The sequence below is a fragment of the Pseudophryne corroboree genome, chromosome 8 (assembly GCF_028390025.1).
Source record: "Pseudophryne corroboree isolate aPseCor3 chromosome 8, aPseCor3.hap2, whole genome shotgun sequence".
Lineage (NCBI taxonomy): Eukaryota > Metazoa > Chordata > Amphibia > Anura > Myobatrachidae > Pseudophryne > Pseudophryne corroboree.
Window position 1 is genome coordinate 32,585,628 of NC_086451.1, and position 21,732 is coordinate 32,607,359.

General features: G+C 47.9%; 1 protein-coding gene across 4 annotated transcripts in view; it reads left to right on the plus strand.

Annotated features, from left to right (window-relative positions):
- The first annotated feature begins 7 nt into the window (after nucleotides 1–7).
- The window catches only part of LRSAM1 (leucine rich repeat and sterile alpha motif containing 1), a 189,201-nt gene continuing 167,476 nt past the window's right edge, over nucleotides 8–21,732 (plus strand). For 3 of the 4 annotated variants that reach the window (XR_010182938.1, XR_010182939.1, XM_063936191.1), the window contains exon 1: nucleotides 8–415. Coding sequence is in view for 1 of the 4 variants with exons in the window: in XM_063936191.1 (XP_063792261.1) it covers nucleotides 163–415 (253 nt within the window). In the remaining 3 variants the exon portion in view is untranslated. The remainder of the gene's footprint in view (nucleotides 416–21,732) is intronic. The other variant, XM_063936192.1, reaches the window with a different exon arrangement.

Below are 21,732 nucleotides of genomic sequence, written 5' to 3' on the forward strand. Positions count from 1 at the left end.
GCCGCCTGAGCCTATCAGCGCTCCAAGTCTCGCGAGAGATCCCGGCGGCGACCGCTCTCGACCGCCATCTTGTGTGTGGCGCGCAGGGTCACGGCGTACTGCACAGTCGTGGATTATATATATATACCTCACTGTCCGCCACACTCTATATATACAGACGCTATGGGAAAGCCAGGACAGTTATGGGCAGTGTGCTGGAGAAAACAGGTCCCAGCATGCGGGCATACACGCCGGCCGCTTGGGGGCGCCCGCGTCCCGCGCTGGGGGTTGTGGGCGGCGGGTCACGTGACTGCGGTGGGACCCGGAAGCGCCTGGTACCAGTCACTGGCTGTTGCAGACTTGCAGTGCTTGTGCTGCTGCTGCGACTGCATGTCCCTGGGTGTCCCCAGCCCGGAGCCCCCTCCTCCCCAGAGCAGTGAGTACCTACCCCAGCCATCTCCCCCTCCTCCTCCTCTCTCTACCCCTATTATTATTGTATAAGCTGGGACCACCTGTCATGTGCAGGACCCCAGCCCCATAGTACACTGCACATAGATCTGTAACCAGGGGGAGATCTGTCATGTTAGACACACGTCTGGTAGCCCCCAGGTACATTGTGATGGTGAGCTGCTCCACTGTAGCGTGTCGGTCGGCCATCGCATACCTTCGTAGCCGGCGTTCACCTATCACATTAATGGCACATGGTGCTCCGCAGTTTCCGCGCCGGTTATTCTCAATGATGCCATTTGTCCGGTCACAATACATTGTCACCACAGCAGCACGCAGACGGGTCACACACTGCGCTGTGTCAGTAATACCGCCACCCGCCGGCCGAAAGCCGATAATCATCCCATTTTGCAACTCGGATAAATCGCCCCTTTTACCCATGACAGCAACGAGTGATGTGTGCAAACGGCCTATCACACACCTTATATACCCACCAAGCCAGCGCACATCACGTGACGTACTTCATGGGCTACGCGCTGCCGACGTCACATGTAGGAGGTGGTCATAATAATGTGACTCCACTGTGTGCACGCAGCATACTCTGTGTGTGTTATATCGTATTTCACCCAAGTTCTGCTCATATACTGAGTCGGTTGCGTCGCTTATCCATAGAACCCTTAATTTGACCCCAAACTGTATGATATGCACATGTATTACAGCTTAGTGAGGAACGGTGTGATGTGTACAGATATAATATGTGTGTGTCATTGATGGCAAGGAAAACTGAATACTTTGTGTAACACAATTTAACAGACTATTTTTAAGAAGATACGTAACCCATCTTTGGATATAGCGAGAGAGAGAGAGAATAGGCGAATAGGCACTCCCTAAACAGTATCAAGCCTGCACCGGTGCCTTTTCCAAATGGGTTGTAACATAGAGAGGAAAGAAGGAGCGGCACTCGGCGTCTTGAGAGTAGAAAAGTGTATTAAATACCACAGCAAATGAGTCCGACGTTTCGGGGCTCACATGCCCCTTTGTCACACCTTGACAAAGGGGCGTGTGAGCCCCGAAACGTCGGACTCTTTTGCTGTGTTATTTAATACACTTTTCTACTCTCAAGACGCGGAGTGCCGCTCCTTCTTTCCTCTCTCTCTCTATCTATCTATCTATCTATCTATCTATCTATATATATATATATATATATATATATATATATATATATATATATATATGAGTGTGTTATCCGGCACTCTGGATGAAAAGTAAATCATTATGCCCGGGTGCCCTCCTCGTTCGGCATATAAACAAAGGAATCCTTCCCTCAGTCCAATCTGGTACTTGGTGGAAGAAAACAGGCGGCACTCCAAGGTCTTTCAGAATAAACTTTGTATTGAAAAGTTACAGCATGGTGCAAAAGCAACGTTTCAAGACCATTGCGGTCTTTTCGTCAGGCTGTGCATTGTGAACAATGCACAGCCTGACGAAAAGACCGCAATGGTCTTGAAACGTTGCTTTTGCACCATGCTGTAACTTTTCAATACAAAGTTTATTCTGAAAGACCTTGGAGTGCCGCCTGTTTTCTTCCACCAAGTACCAGATTGGACTGAGGGAAGGATTCCTTTGTTTATATATATATATATATGTATTACAGTTTAGTGATGTATATATCACTATTCCACGGCACTCACCTATTCCTAGATTTATATATATATATATATTTCTCTAACGTCCTAGTGGATTCTGGGGACTCCGTAAGGACCATGGGGAACAGACGGGCTCCGCAGGAGACAGGGCACTCCAAGAAAGAATGAGGACTACTGGTGTGCACTGGCTCCTCCCTCTATGCCCCTCCTCCAGACCTCAGTTAGAATCTGTGCCCGGTCAGAGCTGGGTGCACTTTAGTGAGCTCTCCTGAGCTTGCTAATAAGAAAGTATTTTGTTAGGATTTTTTATTTTCAGAGAGATCTGCTGGCAACAGACTCTCTGCTACGTGGGACTGAGGGGAGAGAAGCAAACCTACTAACTGCGGATAGGTCATGCTTCTTAGGCTACTGGACACCATTAGCTCCAGAGGGATCGAACACAGGAACGCACCCTTGGTCGTCCGATCCCGGAGCCGCGCCGCCGTCCCCCTCGCAGAGCCAGAAGACAGAAGCCGGTGGGTGAAGCAAGAAGACTTCAAAATCGGCGTCAGAAGACTCCTGTCTTCATATGAGGTAGCGCACAGCACTGCAGCTGTGCGCCATTGCTCCCACATTAAACCCACACACTCCGGTCACTGTAGGGTGCAGGGCGCAGGGGGGGGGGGGGGGCGTCCTGGGCAGCAATTGAGTACCTCTTGGCATAAAGAGCATATATACAGTTGGGCACTGTATATATGCATGAGCCCCCGCCATTATTTTTACACAAAATCGCGGGACAGAAGCCCGCCGCTGAGGGGGCGGGGCTTCTTCCTCAGCACTCACCAGCGCCATTTTCTCTCCACAGCTCTGCTGAGAGGAAGCTCCCCAGGCTCTCCCCTGCAGAATCACGGTAGAAAGAGGGTAAAAAGAGAGGGGGGGCACATAAATTTAGCGCAAATCACTAATACAGCAGCTACTGGGTAAACACTAAGTTACTGTGTAATTCCTGGGTTATATAGCGCTGGGGTGTGTGCTGGCATACTGTCTCTCTGTCTCTCCAAAAGGCCTTGTGGGGGTTCTGTCCTCAAATAGAGCATCCCCTGTGTGTGTGGTGTGTCGGTACGCTTGTGTCGACATGTTTGATGAGGATGGCTATGTGGAAGCAGAGCAGGTGCAGATGAATGTGGTGTCTCCGCCGACGGCGCCGACACCTGATTGGATGGATATGTGGAAGGTGTTAAATGATAATGTAAACTCCTTGCATAAAAGGTTGGATAAAGCTGAAGCCTTGGGACAGTCAGGGTCTCAACCCATGCCTGATCCTACAGCGCAGAGGCCGTCAGGGTCTCAGAAGCACCCACTATCCCAGATTGTTGACACAGATATCGACACAGATTCTGACTCCAGTGTCGATGGCGATGATGCAAAGTTGCAGCCTAAAATGGCTAAAGCCATCCGCTACATGATTATAGCAATGAAGGATGTGTTGCACATTTCAGAGGAAAACCCTGTCCCTGTCAAGAGGGTTTATATGTTTGGGGAAAAAAGGCAAGAAGTGATTTTTCCCCCTTCACATGAGTTATGTGATAAAGCTTGGGATTCTCCTGATAGGAAAGTGCAGATTTCCAAACGGTTGCTTATGGCGTATCCTTTCCCGCCAACGGACAGGTTACGCTGGGAATCCTCCCCTAGGGTAGACAAAGCTTTGACACGCTTATCTAAGAAGGTGGCCCTGCCGTCACAGGATACGGCCTCCCTAAAAGATCCTGTGGATAGGAAGCAGGAAGGTATCCTGAAGTCCGTTTATACACATTCAGGTACCCTACTGAGGCCGGCAATTGCGTCGGCCTGGATGTGTAGTGCGGTAGCAGCATGGACAGATACTGTCTGAGGAACTTGATACCTTGTACAAGGATACTATATTACTGACCCTGGGGCATATAAAAGACGCTGTCCTATATATGAGGGATGCCCAGAGAGACATTTGCCTACTGGGCTCTAGAATAAATGCAATGTCAATTTCTCTAACGTCCTAGTGGATGCTGGGGACTCCGAAAGGACCATGGGGAATAGCGGCACCGCAGGAGACTGGGCACAAAGTAAAAGCTTTAGGACTAGCTGGTGTGCACTGGCTCCTCCCCCCATGACCCTCCTCCAAGCCTCAGTTAAGATTTTGTGCCCGAACGAGAAGGGTGCAATCTAGGTGGCTCTCCTGAGCTGCTTAGAGTAAAAGTTTAAATAGGTTTTTTATTTTCAGTGAGACCTGCTGGCAACAGGCTCACTGCATCGAGGGACTAAGGGGAGAAGAAGCGAACTCACCTGCGTGCAGAGTGGATTGGGCTTCTTAGGCTACTGGACATTAGCTCCAGAGGGACGATCACAGGCCCAGCCATGGATGGGTCCCGGAGCCGCGCCGCCGGCCCCCTTACAGATGCTGAAGCAAGAAGAGGTCCATAAATCGGCGGCAGAAGACTTTCCTGTCTTCATAAGGTAGCGCACAGCACTGCAGCTGTGCGCCATTGCTCTCAGCACACTTCACACTTCGGTCACTGAGGGTGCAGGGCGCTGGGGGGGGGGGCGCCCTGGGAAGCAATGAATTTACCTTATTTGGCAAAAAATACATCACATATAGCTCCTGGGCTATATGGATGTATTTAACCCCTGCCAGTTTTCCAGAAAAAAGCGGGAGAAGAGCCCGCCGTGAAGGGGGCGGGGCCTATCTCCTCAGCACACAGCGCCATTTTTCCCACACAGCTCCGCTGGTAGGAAGGCTCCCAGAATCTCCCCTGCATCCTGCAACTACAGAAACAGGGTAAAAAAGAGAGGGGGACACTTCTTTGGCAAAATAACAGATATAAGCAGCTATAAGGGATAGACACTTATTGTAAGGTTGTCCCTATACATATATAGCGCTCTGGTGTGTGCTGGCAAACTCTCCCTCTGTCTCCCCAAGGGGCTAAGTGGGTCCTGTCCTCTATCAGAGCATTCCCTGTGTGTGTGCTGGGTGTCGGTACGTGTGTGTCGACATGTATGAGGAGGAAAATGATGTGGAGGCGGAGCAATTGCCTATAATGGTGATGTCACCCCCTAGGGAGTCGACACCTGAATGGATGGCCGTAATTAAGGAATTACGTGACAGTGTCGGCACGTTACAGAAAACTGTTGACGACATGAGACAGCCGGCAGCTCAGTTAGTGCCTGTCCAGGCGTCTCAAACACCGTCAGGGGCTATTAAACGCCCGTTACCTCAGTGGGTCGACATGGACACAGACACTGACTCCAGTGTCGACGGTGAAGAAACAAACGTATTTTCCAGTAGGGCCACACGTTACATGATCACGGTGATAAAGCTAAATATTTATCTTATATAAAACCCTTTATGAGGTCTAAGAACACTGTACGCTATTCACGTATGGAGTACCGTAAGGGTACGCTCGTTGCGTAACGATCGCTTAGCCGTGGTCGAGACGCTCAAGCGTCACGTTCGCTCACGGCCAAGAGATCACAGGCAGGCACGCTATAGCGTAGCGGACGCTCGGGACCACGAGGAGATCACCAGCGGCGCTGACGCTCACAATGTTAAACCTTTATATCTAAACCATAAACAATGTAATATGCTGTAAAACCTTAGTGTAGAGATAGGGTGTAGATGCAACACAGTGTAACCTTATTAACTTAAAAGCTGTTAGAGCGTCACCGACGCTCTGAGAATACTTAACACTATAAGAAATACACAGATACCGTGCTTAGGGTCCAACGCCTAATAAATATATTATGAATGTTATACTTGCAAAAGAATTAATACAATACAAGTCATACACTACAATATAACATAGACTACCTAACCAGATAACTACACAGGAAATACAATACAATACTATTACGTTTAAGAGAGTACGTGATAAAGCTAAATATTTATCTTATATAATACTCTTTATGAGGTCTAAGAACACTGTACGCTATCTACGTATGAAGTACCGTAAGGGTACGCTCGTTGCGTAACAATCGCTTAGCCGTAGTCGAGACGCTCAAGCGTCACGTTCGCTCACGGCCAAGAGATCACAGGCAGGCACGCTATTGGCTGCTGACTAACGTAATGATTCGCTATAGCGTAGCGGACGCTCGGGACCACGAGGAGATCACCAGCGGCGCTGACGCTAACAATGTTAAACCTTTAAATCTAAACCATAAACAATGTAATATGCTGTAAAACCCTAGTGTATAGATAGAGTGTAAATGCAACACAGTGTAACCTTATTAACTCAAAAGCTGTATTAGCGTTACCGACGCTCTGAGAATACTTAACACTATAAGAAATACACAGATACCTGGGCTTAGGGTCCAACGCCTAATATATATATATTATGAATGATATACTTGCAAAAGAATTAATACAAATACAAATCATACACTACAATATAACATAGACTACCTAACCAGATAACTACACAGGAAATATAATACAATTACTATTTAAGAGAAAATAAGAGAGAAAGAGGAGAAGAGAGAGAGAGAGAGAAATTGGCCCACAATAACAAGAAGATCAATATAGTTGCGGAGAAACACTTACGCACAAGGGGAAACGATCGCATGCGCCTCGATATCCAGCTCCCGATTATCAGCAATGAGAACCGTTGAAGAGAGTGAACTGGATATGGTCGGCCTGCCTATTTATGCCCCACACACAATACAATTCAATGGTCCCTACAATCTCATTGTTCATTGGACACAGGAATTCGGCTTCGCATTATAACAAAAGGTCATAGGTTGATTCATACAGGTGGGCTGTGACTGCTTCCAACTGTTCAGGTGGGTGGGATACTGGGTTTCCCGCCGCATGACTAAATAAGAACAAATAATAGTAAATGGACATAAACTTCTTATGTCCATAACTATTCGCATGAGCGATTAATCCGCTCCAAACCAACACCGGAATATTGCTATTTAAATACTCTTCCGATGGGTACCAAACACCACTGTATGACCCCTGTTAGACCCTTCGTACAATACAAAGAGGGATCTCTCTGTTCAGGAACATGCTATATTAACTAAACTTTCAGTATCTATCAAAGGGACCATGATCTACAAAATACATTATTACTGAAAATATGTAACGATTGAGTCACACGCTACGATCACATAAACTCTACCGTAAATACGCATACCGTGCGCCTGCGGGTGCCCGCGACTGTGAGTATGCGCACGCACGGGAGAGCGCACGCATGCGCAGCGCGGACCAGAATGAGGTGCAAATGTGGCAGTGTGTATAGAGATATTTTTCTGACTTTGACAGGATCTTAACGTGGTGTTGAGTTTCCTGAAATCTCACTGGTTTGAGCCACTTAAGACCGTGGAATTAAAATATCTCACGTGGAAAGTGGTCATGCTATTGGCCTTAGCTTCGGCCAGGCGTGTGTCAGAATTGGCGGCTTTGTCATGTAAAAGCCCCTATCTTGTTTTCCATATGGACAGGGCAGAATTACGGACTCGTCCACAATTTCTGCCGAAGGTGGTGTCATCTTTTCATTTGAACCAACCTATTGTGGTGCCTGTGGCTACTCGTGACTTGGAGGATTCCAAGTAACTAGAGGTAGTCAGGGCTTTGAAGATTTATGTGGCCAGAACGGCTGGAGTCAGGAAAACTGAGTCGCTGTTTATCCTGTATGCATCCAACAAGCTGGGTGCTCCTGCTTCAAGGCAAACCATTGCTTGCTGGATCTGTAACACGATTCAGCAGGCTCATTCTGCGGCTGGATTGCCACCTCCAAAATCAGTAAAAGCCCATTCCACAAGGAAGGTGGGCTCTTCTTGGGCGGCTGCCCGAGGGGTCTCGGCATTACAGCTTTGCCGAGCAGCTACTTGGTCGGGTTCAAACACTTTTGCAAAGTTCTACAAGTTTGATACCCTGGCTGAGGAGGACCTTGTGTTTGCTCATTCGGTGCTGCAGAGTCATCCGCACTCTCCCGCCCGTTTGGGAGCTTTGGTATAATCCCCATGGTCCTTACGGAGTCCCCAGCATCCACTAGGACGTTCGAGAAAATAAGATTTTACTCACCGGTAAATCTATTTCTCGTAGTCCGTAGTGGATGCTGGGCGCCCGTCCCAAGTGCGGTCTTCTTCTGCAATACTTGTATATAGTTATTGCTTAAATAAGGGTTATGTTATGTTGCATCAGGTTGTCTGATGCTCTGTTGTGGTTCATACTGTTAACTGGGTAAGTGTATCACGAGTTATACGGTGTGATTGGTGTGGCTGGTATGAGTCTTACCCTGGATTCCAAAATCCTTTCCTTGTAATGTCAGCTCTTCCGGGCACAGTTTCCTTAACTGAGGTCTGGAGGAGGGACATAGAGGGTGGAGCCAGTGCACACCAGTAGTACTAAATCTTTCTTGGAGTGCCCTGTCTCCTGCGGAGCCCGTCTATTCCCCATGGTCCTTACAGAGTCCCCAGCATCCACTACGGACTACGAGAAATGGATTTACCGGTGAGTAAAATCTTATTTATATATATATATATATATATATATATATATATATAAAGATCCAATTCAGCCGGCACTCACATACATAGGGCAAATGCTCCGGTGTCCAGTTCAGAAAAACATCATATACCTCCAATATGAACGGCACTCAGAGACTGGTATAATGAATAAATGTATTAAAGTCACGTCTAACGAACGTTTTCGGGGACACAGCCCCTTCCTCAGGACCACAGACAGTACTGTCTGTGGTCCTGAGGAAGGGGCTGTGTCCCCGAAAACGTTCGTTAGACGTGACTTTAATACATTTATTCATTATACCAGTCTCTGAGTGCCGTTCATATTGGAGGTATATATATATATATATATATATATATATATATATATATATATATATAAAACAAACAAAACATGTCCGGCACTCACGCTTATCAGTGTAGGTAAAAGACTGGTGCACAACCTCTCCGTGGAGCATATGGATAAACGATGGTGGTGGCACTCAGCGACGAATAATCAGACGACAACCAACCTGGTTAACAGTCAACGTTTCGGGGACTGCTCCCCTTTATCAAGACACAACCAGCACCTCTGAAAAGTGCTTTGTAAGTATTTATGTATGTTCTTTTCAGAGGTGCTGGTTGTGTCTTGATAAAGGGGAGCAGTCCCCGAAACGTTGACTGTTAACCAGGTTGGTTGTCGTCTGATTATTCGTCGCTGAGTGCCACCACCATCGTTTATCCATATGCTCCACGGAGAGGTTGTGCACCAGTCTTTTACCTACACTGATAAGCGTGAGTGCCGGACATGTTTTGTTTGTTCTATACAGTAACACTTTTGTGCTACTAGTCAGGGCACCTGCCGTTCATTTATTCCTTCCTATTGGATGTGACACATAAGAGGAGGAACCTGCACTGTACATAGGAGTGGTGGGGATTTGTCATGTCTGAACACACTGAAACACCTGGATTTTTTACTCCTATTCTACCTGAAGGGGAAACCCTCACACACACTGATACTGAAGCAGAAGCAATACTATTTGCACCTAACTTGATAGCTGCTATAAGTGATGAATCTGTGGAACATCTCATATCACAGCTCACCAAATTGAAAAAACGTGAGGTTGATTTTCTGCTACATGGGGTAACCCTATCGGACTACTTTAGGGACAAACGCATACCAAGAGGTTTCAGGATCAGGAATATGCCGACAATAGGTCGACATAATCCTGATTTTTGCAGAAAGTGGGCTGCAGTCCTAAATAGGTGCTCATTTGACCTTATCTTATTAGTGATTGCCGAGTCTAGAAGGGAACTGGATATTACCAAAGAAAAAATTGTTGCTTTTGAAAATCTTCATTTGGTCAAAATACAATCTGAATCACCGCCAGATTGGTTGGAGAAACTAACAGCCCAGATAGATAAATATCAAGTGGACCTTATCAACTTTAAGAAATCCAAGAGGGTGACAGTCAATAGAGACTATGATTTAAACCAAGTCTATAACTGGGTTCACAATAAACGTCCGGGTAATCAAAGAAATTCTAGATTCCAGAGAAAGTCCAAGCGTTCTCAATTGGAGTCAGACCAAACAAGCACGGCATTATCCTCAAGTGATACCGAAGGGGTTTCCACTTCCACACAGAAAACTCGAGCTACGGGTGTGAACACTCGGTCAAAAAACGAGGTTATAAAAGAGCCCAAACCCGCCGCGGGGGCCAAAACAAAAGGGAAGCCAGCAAAGCAGGCACCAAAGAAAACGTAGTTTTCAATCTTTCCTCCCGCACGCTTACTGCAGACGAAATTTCTGTCCTCAATAGGGGTTTGTCGTTCGTACCCACCAATAAGCCAGACGTCTTCACCAACAAGATTGACTTATTTAAGTTGAATCGACGTATTAAATTGAAGGAACACTTCACTGATAATCAGGACACTTTGGATACGGTCCCAGTGACCAAGAAATCAACTTTTGTTCCAGTTTCATACAACAAAAGTATCAAGTCATTTACTAACTGTATGGAATCCTACATCAACGAATGCACTCCTAACGCTTTCAAAGGTATACACAACCTCTCCCTTAAGGAACGCGTAGCCTTAAAAAATCTTGGAAGTTACTCAGATATCACCATAAGGCCAGCGGATAAGGGTGGTGGAGTGGTAATCCAAGACCTCAGTGCATACAAAACAGAAGCATATCGACAATTGGACAATCCGGAGGTATACGAACTATTACAAGAAGATCCCACCAAGTCCTACAAGGCTGAATTGGACGCTGTATTACAACAAGCTGTGTTGGATAAATATATTACCACGTATACCAAAGAAGCTCTCAGCACAGAATGGCCTGCTGTTCCGGTATTCTATACCATACCCAAACTTCACAAGGATGCTGAAAACCCGCCTGGTCGTCCCATCATAGCAGCAAGGGACTCCCTATACTATAATCTAGCTCAATATCTGGATTATTACCTTCAACCGCTGATTCAAGGATTATCACTATGTTTAAAAGATACTACTTCACTGATTCTGACACTACAAGCTCTGTCTCCTTTACCATCGAAACAGCTGCTTTGCACTATTGATGTTGTCAATTTATACACCAGTATCCCACACCATCGAGGCCTACAGATCATGGAAACCTTCCTCACAAATCACTCGGAATATAAGGGCCCAGATGTCAAATTGTTTTTGACTCTTTTGGGTCTTACCCTTAAGAGAAATTATTTCCTCTTCGATAAAAAAATTTACCGTCAGCGAACTGGATGTGCCATGGGGTCCTGCGTGGCTCCCAGTTTCGCGAACGTGTTTATGAGCGAGTTAGAACAAGATCTGTTCTTCAATACCAGTGACACTACCAGTAAAATCACACTGTTTCGTCGGTACATCGACGATATCATACTGATTTGGTCTGGTACTCAACAGGAATTCATCAGCATGATGGAAGAAGTGAATGCAAAGGATCCAGCCATCAAATTTACCTACGAATGTAGCTTTGAAAGTATTCATTACCTTGACGTGGCCATCTCTATGGATCAAGACAACAACTTCAATACCAGCATTTATTTCAAACCGACTGACCGCAACACAATACTTAGAGCATATAGCCATCATCCGGAATCCTTAAAGTGGAGTTTACCGTATTCGCAGTTTCTTAGAATTATACGGATCTGTAGTAATGAAGACGATGCCCGTCTACAGATCCACAATATGTCCTTGAAATTCCAAGCACGCGGATACTCTGCGGAAGCTCTACAGAAAGCTAGAGCTAAAGCATTGTCGACGTCTCGACAGATTGCATTAACGCATAAAGGGACAAAGTCCACTAAGGAAAGGATGATTTGGACGCAGGACTTCACCACTGCAAGCCAATATCTGGTCAAAAAAGCTAAAAACATTTGGCCGATCATTTCTAGAGACAAGGACTTACGAGTCCTAAAGGACACTTCATTAATGGCCGCATACAGAAGGGGCAGAAATATCAAGGACATCGTAGTACATAACGATATATCGGAAATGGGTCCAGCAAAACCATCCCATTTCCTCACTCGTAAACCTGGAAACTACAGATGCACAGGATGCACTACATGCAGTTGTCTAGAGATAGGTGATGAATTTCAACATCCCAGGTCGGGTAAAACCTTTAAGATTAGACACGCATTGACCTGCACCAGCAAGTTCATCGTTTACTACATTAAATGCCCATGCGGCCAACTATATGTAGGCAAAAGCATTCGCCAGTTCAAAGAGCGAATAGCCCTACATAGATCCAGCATCCGTGCAGCTTGGGAGGGTAAGGGTAGCGACTTACCAGTGGCCAGACATTTCAAGAACTTTGGTCATTCACTGGCCACTATTCGTTACAGGATGATCGACCATGTACCTGCCAACAGGAGAGGAGGAGACAGAGGAAAAATTCTACTCCAAAAAGAGACATGGTGGATCCATAAACTTCAAACAGTTCAGCCGAACGGATTGAATGAAGCTCTTAGCTTCAATTGTTTTCTATAAATCTGTAATCTTTTGTTGTTCTAGGTGCCTCATTGAGGTCTTCCACATCACCTGGACAGACTCAGTACATCTTTCTCTGTCCAGACATTACGGACACTTCATATTATAGTTAGGATTGTGTTTTCTATTCAATTTATTATTTAACCTTTAAATAATGTTTTTCCATACAGTTTGACTATATGCCCTAACAGCTAGCGTAATATCAAGATTTACTTGCAGCCGTGTGCTTCATATATTTATCTAATCAGTGTTTTTGTAGTTTCATTAATTGCTTTATTTGTTTCAGTGTATCACTCGTTTTATGTTTTCGTTTGCTTTGGGTTTTCTTTCACTTATGTTGATTATTATCAATTGCCATGTCCGCAGTGCCCGTGGGTTGCTAGGCAACCTATCGCCGAGGGTAACCCGGAATCTCCTTCCGCACGTGACTATCCAGCGTCAGACGCCTTTGACGCCAGTCTGATAGTGGTGTAACGAGAACCAATCACGGCGCCAGGCGGTGGTTGCTAGGTAACCAATGCACACCACACTGCGTGACCGCGCGACACGCACGGCTGACGGAGACCACGTGCACGCTGACGCGTGCATGACGTCATCGTCGGGCGTCCGGGAGCGCTGACAATGGCGTGATTGGTGTTTGGTAAGTGCTTTGTAAGTATTTATGTATGTTCTTTTCAGAGGTGCTGGTTGTGTCTTGATAAAGGGGAGCAGTCCCCGAAACGTTGACTGTTAACCAGGTTGGTTGTCGTCTGATTATTCGTCGCTGAGTGCCACCACCATCGTTTATCTATATATATATATATATATATATATATATATATATATTTATTTATTTATTTGTATCTTCCTTACAGGACATTTTGTGACTGTTTATAATCTTACATAATAATGACAAGTGTGTAATGGCACAGCTGAGACTGCAGAGGCTTATACTGTTTGTGTGTACACAGTAGAGGATAGCTTGTGTATTTCCATTCCTCCATAGAAATGTGAATGGAATGTGTTAATCATGGCAATTGCTAATTACACACAGAATGAGGAAGTACTGTATTTAGGGTAATACACCAGGGTAGCGTCTAGTTTCCCTTCGTGGAGAGGACCTTTCCCCATAAGCCCCTGGGTCCATGTCACAAGCTAATTGGAATAGTAACCTGTGGCAAGCGGAGCGAGAGACCGAGCTCACGAGAGTCCCAATGATGCATAGAAAAAACAAAATAACCTCAAACGAACGGAGAAAACATTTAGGTGCTGTAAGGGCAGAAGTTAACTCCTGCCCTCTCGTGATGTCACTTCCTGGTCCTGTTCACGAAGGGAACATAGGGGGTAATTCAGAGTTGATTGCAGCAGCAAATTTGTTAGCTAATGGGCAAAACCATGGCCCTCATTCCGAGTTGTTCGCTGGGTAATTTTCTTCGCATCGCAGCGATTTTCCGCTAATTGCGCATGCGCAATGTTCGCACTGCGACTGCGCCAAGTAAATTTGCTAAGAAGTTAGGTATTTTACTCACGGCATTACAAAGTTTTTTCTTCGTTCTGGTGATCGTAGTGTGATTGACAGGAAGTGGGTGTTTCTGGGCGGAAACTGGCCGTTTTATGGGTGTGTGTGAAAAAACGCTACCGTTTCTGGGAAAAACGCGGGAGTGGCTGGAGAAACGGGGGAGTGTCTGGGCGAACGCTGGGTGTGTTTGTGACGTCAAACCAGGAACGACAAGCACTGAACTGATCGCAGATGCCGAGTAAGTCTGGAGCTACTCAGAAACTGCTAAGAAGTGTCTATTCGCAATTCTGCTAATCATTCGTTCACAATTTTACTATGCTAAGATTCACTCCCAGTAGGCGGCGGCTTAGCGTGTGCAAAGCTGCTAAAAGCAGCTAGCGAGCGAACAACTCGGAATGAGGGCCCATGTGCACTGCAGGTGGGGCAGATATAACATGGGCAGAGAGAGTTAGATTTGGGTGGGTTATATTGTTTCTGTGCAGGGTAAATTCTGGCTGCTTTATTTTTACACTGCAATTTAGATTTCAGTTTGAACACACCACACCCAAATCTAATGGGCCCTACAAACTGGGCGACCCACCGCCGAGCTGCCTGACCGCCGATACTGCAGGGGGGGGGGGGGGGGGAGGTGATGGGGGGAGTGAAGTTTCTTCACTCCCCCCGTCACTCGGCTCCATAGTAGTGCATGCAAATATGGACGAGGCACCAACGATGAACGAGCGCGGGGCCACGCATCGTTGGTGCCTCCATACTGAAAGATATGAATGGTATCTCGTTCATTAATGAACGAGATCGTTCATATCTTTCACTGGTATCGACCAGTGTGTAGGGCCGTTAACTCTCTCTGCACATGTTACATCGGCCCCCCTGCAGTGCACATTGTTTTGCCCAACTGCTAACAAATTTGCTGGTACGATCAACTCTGAACTACCCCCATAGTTCCGTACTTGGACGATCTACCAGGGAACAACTGTTGGAGAACATTGCCCCCTCCACCAGACTACTTCTGGATCATAGGTGGATTCTGAACCTCCCAAAATCTCACCTAGAACCAACGCAGAGGCTTCAGTTCCTGGGAATGATACTGGACACCCAAATCTAAGTGGTCCTACACACACGGAGGATACTGCCGACGGGTGATCAGGTGGCGGGGGGATGTAGTGACGGGGGGATTGCCTAACCCGGGAATAAAGCAGTGTTATACCCGGGTTGAATACCGGGTCAGTCGCTGCGTAAATGGGCGCATGGACCCGTATACTACAGCAGGGAGAGGCGGCGCGGAGATGATCTCATCTCCAAGCGCCACTTCTGCCCCCGCTGCCGGCTCCGCCCCCCGCTGCTATGGCAACCCGCCCAGCATATTGCCAGGTCGGGGAAGCCAGCAGCAGCGGCCAATGCCGGATCCCACCCGGGAAGGACCCGTTTCCAATTCCCGTGTGGGATCCGGCATTGGCAGTGTGAAAGGGGTATTAGAGTGCATATTGACCCGGGTCCAACCCGTGTTTAACACTGCTTTTATACCGGGTTGAAATGCAGTCGCATTATCCCGGGTTACATTTGCGGTGTGAAAGGGGTATAACAGAAACACAGACATATATTAATCCGCATTATGGTGGTCATTCCGAGTTGTTCGCTCGTTAGCTGCTTTTAGCAGCATTGCACACGCTAGGCCGCCGCCCTCTGGGAGTGTATCTTAGCATAGCAGAATAGCGAACGAAAGATTAGCAGAATTGCTACTAAAAAATTCCTTGCAGTTTCTGAGTAGCTCCGGATCTACTCACAGATTGCGATCACCTCGGTCCGTTTAGTTCCTGGTTTGACGTCACAAATACGCCCTGCGTTCGGCCAGCCACTCCCCCGTTTCCCCAGCCACTCCTGCGTTTTTACCTGGCACACCTGCGTTTATTAGCACACTCCCTGAAAACGGACAGTTTCCGCCCAGAAACGCCCCTTTCCTGTCAATCACACAACGATCACTCGAGCGATGAAAAAACGTTGCTCGAGCTTGTGTAAATCTACTAAGTTTTGTGTTAAATAACTTAGCGCATGCGCACAGCGTACCATGCGCATGTGCATTTTCCACCTAATCGCTCCGTTGCGAAAAACGGCAACGAGCGAACAACTCGGAATGACCACCTATATGATAATAACTGTTGTTGCAGACCATACATGACATTTACTCATGCACAGCATTTTAGTTTTGAAAACACAACCTAAATAGTTACAATACAGATAAAACACTTAAATAAACTAATTACACTCAAAGGAAATTGCACTCGTGAAGTATCTCTGTATTATGGTCATCATAGACATAAGAGAAAATATATAGCACTCTTCACAGCACTCTTCATATATAGCACTCTTCATATATAGCACTCTTCATATATAGCACTCTTCACAGCACTCTTCATATATAGCACTCTTCATATATAGCACTCTTCACAGCACTCTTCATATATAGCACATATAATTTATGACGTTAAACTTCATAACTAACAATATAATTTCTCAAGAGACATTTACGTATAAATGCCTGTACATGAATGTTATGTAATATACAAGTGATGCTGTTTATTCTCTACTGTTGATGTAATTGCTTCTTATTGTGAGGATGCTCTGGCCGTGTCTCCTCTATCTGTACCGGATTACCCCTGACTGTCAGTGTGAGGATGCTCTGGCCGTGTCTCCTCTATCTGTACCAGATTACCCCTGACTGTCAGTGTGAGGATGCTCTGGCCGTGTCTCCCTTATCTGTACCAGATTACCCCTGACTGTCAGTGTGAGGATGTTCTGGCCGTGTCTCCTCTATCTGTACCAGATTACCCCTGACTGTCAGTGTGAGGATGCTCTGGCCGTGTCTCCTCTATCTGTACCAGATTACCCCTGACTGTCAGTGTGAGGATGTTCTGGCCGTGTCTCCTCTATCTGTACCAGATTACCCCTGACTGTCAGTGTGAGGATGCTCTGGCCGTGTCTCCTCTATCTGTACCAGATTACCCCTGACTGTCAGTGTGAGGATGCTCTGGCCGTGTCTCCTCTATCTGTACCAGATTACCCCTGACTGTCAGTGTGAGGATGCTCTGGCCGTGTCTCCTCTATCTGTACCAGATTACCCCTGACTGTCAGTGTGAGGATGCTCTGGCCGTGTCTCCTCTATCTGTACCAGATTACCCCTGACTGTCAGTGTGAGGATGCTCTGGCCGTGTCTCCTCTATCTGTACCAGATTACCCCTGACTGTCAGTGTGAGGATGCTCTGGCCGTGTCTCCCCTATCTGTACCGGATTACCCTGTCAGTGTGATGATGCTCTGGCCGTGTCTCCCTTATCTGTACCAGATTACCCCTGTCAGTGTGAGGATGCTCTGGCCGTGTCTCCTCTATCTGTACCAGATTACCCCTGACTGTCACTGAGAGGATGCTCTGGCCGTGTCTCCCTTATCTGTACCAGATTACCCCTGACTGTCACTGTGAGGATGCTCTGGCCGTGTCTCCTCTATCTGTACCAGATTACCCCTGTCAGTGTGATGATGCTCTGGCCGTGTTTCCTCTATCTGTACCAGATTACCCCTGTCAGTGTGAGGATGCTCTGGCCGTGTCTCCTCTATCTGTACCAGATTACCCCTGACTGTCACTGTGAGGATGCTCTGGCCGTGTCTCCCTTATCTGTACCAGATTACCCCTGACTGTCAGTGTGAGGATGCTCTGGCCGTGTCTCCTCTATCTGTACCTGATTACCCCTGACTGTCAGTGTGAGGATGCTCTGGCCGTGTCTCCTCTATCTGTACCAGATTACCCCTGACTGTCACTGTGAGGATGCTCTGGCCGTGTCTCCCTTATCTGTACCAGATTACCCCTGACTGTCAGTGTGAGGATGCTCTGGCCGTGTCTCCTCTATCTGTACCTGATTACCCCTGACTGTCAGTGTGAGGATGCTCTGACCGTGTCTCCTCTATCTGTACCAGATTACCCCTGACTGTCAGTGTGAGGATGCTCTGGCCGTGTCTCCTCTATCTGTACCAGATTACCCTGACTGTCAGTGTGAGGATGCTCTGGCCGTGTCTCCTCTATCTGTACCAGATTACCCTGACTGTCAGTGTGAGGATGCTCTGGCCGTGTCTCCTCTATCTGTACCAGATTACCCCTGACTGTCAGTGTGAGGATGCTCTGGCCGTGTCTCCTCTATCTGTACCAGATTACCCTGACTGTCAGTGTGAGGATGCTCTGGCCGTGTCTCCTCTATCTGTACCTGATTACCCCTGACTGTCAGTGTGAGGATGCTCTGGCCGTGTCTCCTCTATCTGTACCTGATTACCCCTGACTGTCAGTGTGAGGATGCTCTGGCCGTGTCTCCTCTATCTGTACCAGATTACCCCTGACTGTCACTGTGAGGATGCTCTGGCCGTGTCTCCTCTATCTGTACCAGATTACCCCTGTCAGTGTGATGATGCTCTGGCCGTGTTTCCTCTGTCTGTACCAGATTACCCCTGTCAGTGTGAGGATGCTCTGGCCGTGTCTCCTCTATCTGTACCAGATTACCCCTGACTGTCACTGTGAGGATGCTCTGGCCGTGTCTCCCTTATGTGTACCAGATTACCCCTGACTGTCACTGTGAGGATGCTCTGGCCGTGTCTCCCTTATCTGTACCAGATTACCCCTGACTGTCACTGTGAGGATGCTCTGGCCGTGTCTCCTCTATCTGTACCAGATTACCCCTGACTGTCAGTGTGAGGATGCTCTGGCCGTGTCTCCGCTATTTGTACCAGATTACCCCTGACTGTCAGTGTGAGGATGCTCTGGCCGTGTCTCCGCTATTTGTACCAGATTACCCCTGACTGTCAGTGTGAGGATGCTCTGGCCATGTCTCCTCTATCTGTACCAGATTACCCCTGACTGTCAGTGTGAGGATGCTCTGGCCGTGTCTCCGCTATTTGTACCAGATTACCCCTGACTGTCAGTGTGAGGATGCTCTGGCCGTGTCTCCTCTATCTGTACCAGATTACCCCTGACTGTCAGTGTGAGGATGCTCTGGCCGTGTCTCCTCTATCTGTACCAGATTACCCCTGACTGTCAGTGTGAGGATGCTCTGACCGTGTCTCCCTTATCTGTACCAGATTACCCCTGACTGTCAGTGTGAGGATGCTCTGGCCGTGTCTCCGCTATCTGTACCAGATTACCCCTGACTGTCAGTGTGAGGATGCTCTGGCCATGTCTCCTCTATCTGTACCAGATTACCCCTGACTGTCAGTGTGAGGATGCTCTGGCCGTGTCTCCTCTATCTGTACCGGATTACCCTGACTGTCAGTGTGAGGATGCTCTGGCCGTGTCTCCTCTATCTGTACCAGATTACCCCTGACTGTCAGTGTGAGGATGCTCTGGCCGTGTCTCCTCTATCTGTACCAGATTACCCCTGACTGTCAGTGTGAGGATGCTCTGGCTGTGTCTCCTCTATCTGTACTAGATTACCCCTGACTATCAGTGTGAGGATGCTCTGGCCGTGTCTCCCCTATCTGTACCGGATTACCCTGACTGTCAGTGTGATGACGCTCTGGCCGTGTCTCCCTTATCTGTACCAGATTACCCCTGACTGTCAGTGTGAGGATGCTCTGGCCGTGTCTCCTCTATCTGTACCAGATTACCCCTGACTGTCAGCGTGAGGATGCTCTGGCCGTGTCTCCTCTATCTGTACCAGATTACCCCTGACTGTCAGTGTGAGGATGCTCTGGCCGTGTCTCCTCTATCTGTACCTGATTACCCCTGACTGTCAGTGTGAGGATGCTCTGGCCGTGTCTCCTCTATCTGTACCAGATTACCCCTGACTGTCACTGTGAGGATGCTCTGGCCGTGTCTCCCTTATCTGTACCAGATTACCCCTGACTGTCAGTGTGAGGATGCTCTGGCCGTGTCTCCTCTATCTGTACCTGATTACCCCTGACTGTCAGTGTGAGGATGCTCTGGCCGTGTCTCCTCTATCTGTACCAGATTACCCCTGACTGTCACTGTGAGGATGCTCTGGCCGTGTCTCCCTTATCTGTACCAGATTACCCCTGACTGTCAGTGTGAGGATGCTCTGGCCGTGTCTCCTCTATCTGTACCTGATTACCCCTGACTGTCAGTGTGAGGATGCTCTGACCGTGTCTCCTCTATCTGTACCAGATTACCCCTGACTGTCAGTGTGAGGATGCTCTGGCCGTGTCTCCCCTATCTGTACCGGATTACCCTGTCAGTGTGATGATGCTCTGGCCGTGTCTCCCTTATCTGTACCAGATTACCCCTGACTGTCACTGTGAGGATGCTCTGGCCGTGTCTCCTCTATCTGTACCAGATTACCCCTGTCAGTGTGATGATGCTCTTGCCGTGTTTCCTCTATCTGTACCAGATTACCCCTGTCAGTGTGAGGATGCTCTGGCCGTGTCTCCTCTATCTGTACCAGATTACCCCTGACTGTCACTGTGAGGATGCTCTGGCCGTGTCTCCCTTATGTGTACCAGATTACCCCTGACTGTCACTGTGAGGATGCTCTGGCCGTGTCTCCTCTATCTGTACCAGATTACCCCTGACTGTCAGTGTGAGGATGCTCTGGCCGTGTCTCCCCTATCTGTACCAGATTACCCCTGACTGTCAGTGTGAGGATGCTCTGGCCGTGTCTCCTCTATCTGTACCAGATTACCCCTGACTGTCAGTGTGAGGATGCTCTGGCCGTGTCTCCGCTATTTGTACCAGATTACCCCTGACTGTCAGTGTGAGGATGCTCTGGCCATGTCTCCTCTCTCTGTACCAGATTACCCCTGACTGTCAGTGTGAGGATGCTCTGGCCGTGTCTCCCTTATCTGTACCAGATTACCCCTGACTGTCAGTGTGAGGATGCTCTGGCCGTGTCTCCGCTATCTGTACCAGATTACCCCTGACTGTCAGTGTGAGGATGCTCTGGCCATGTCTCCTCTATCTGTACCAGATTACCCCTGACTGTCAGTGTGAGGATGCTCTGGCCGTGTCTCCTCTATCTGTACCGGATTACCCTGACTGTCAGTGTGAGGATGCTCTGGCCGTGTCTCCTCTATCTGTACCAGATTACCCCTGACTGTCAGTGTGAGGATGCTCTGGCCGTGTCTCCTCTATCTGTACCGGATTACCCTGACTGTCAGTGTGAGGATGCTCTGGCCGTGTCTCCTCTATATGTACCTGATTACCCCTGACTGTCAGTGTGAGGATGCTCTGGCCGTGTCTCCTCTATCTGTACCAGATTACCCCTGACTGTCACTGTGAGGATGCTCTGGCCGTGTCTCCTCTATCTGTACAGTGTGAGGATGCTCTGGCCGTGTCTCCTCTGTCTGTACCAGATTACCCTGACTGTCAGTGTGAGGATGCTCTGGCCGTGTCTCCTCTATCTGTACCTGATTACCCCTGACTGTCAGTGTGAGGATGCTCTGGCCGTGTCTCCTCTATCTGTACCAGATTACCCCTGACTGTCAGTGTGAGGATGCTCTGGCCGTGTCTCCTCTATCTGTACCAGATTACCCTGACTGTCAGTGTGAGGATGCTCTGGCCGTGTCTCCCCTATCTGTACCGGATTACCCTGACTGTCAGTGTGATGACGCTCTGGCCGTGTCTCCCTTATCTGTACCAGATTACCCCCGACTGTCAGTGTGAGGATGCTCTGGCCGTGTCTCCTCTATCTGTACTAGATTACCCCTGACTATCAGTG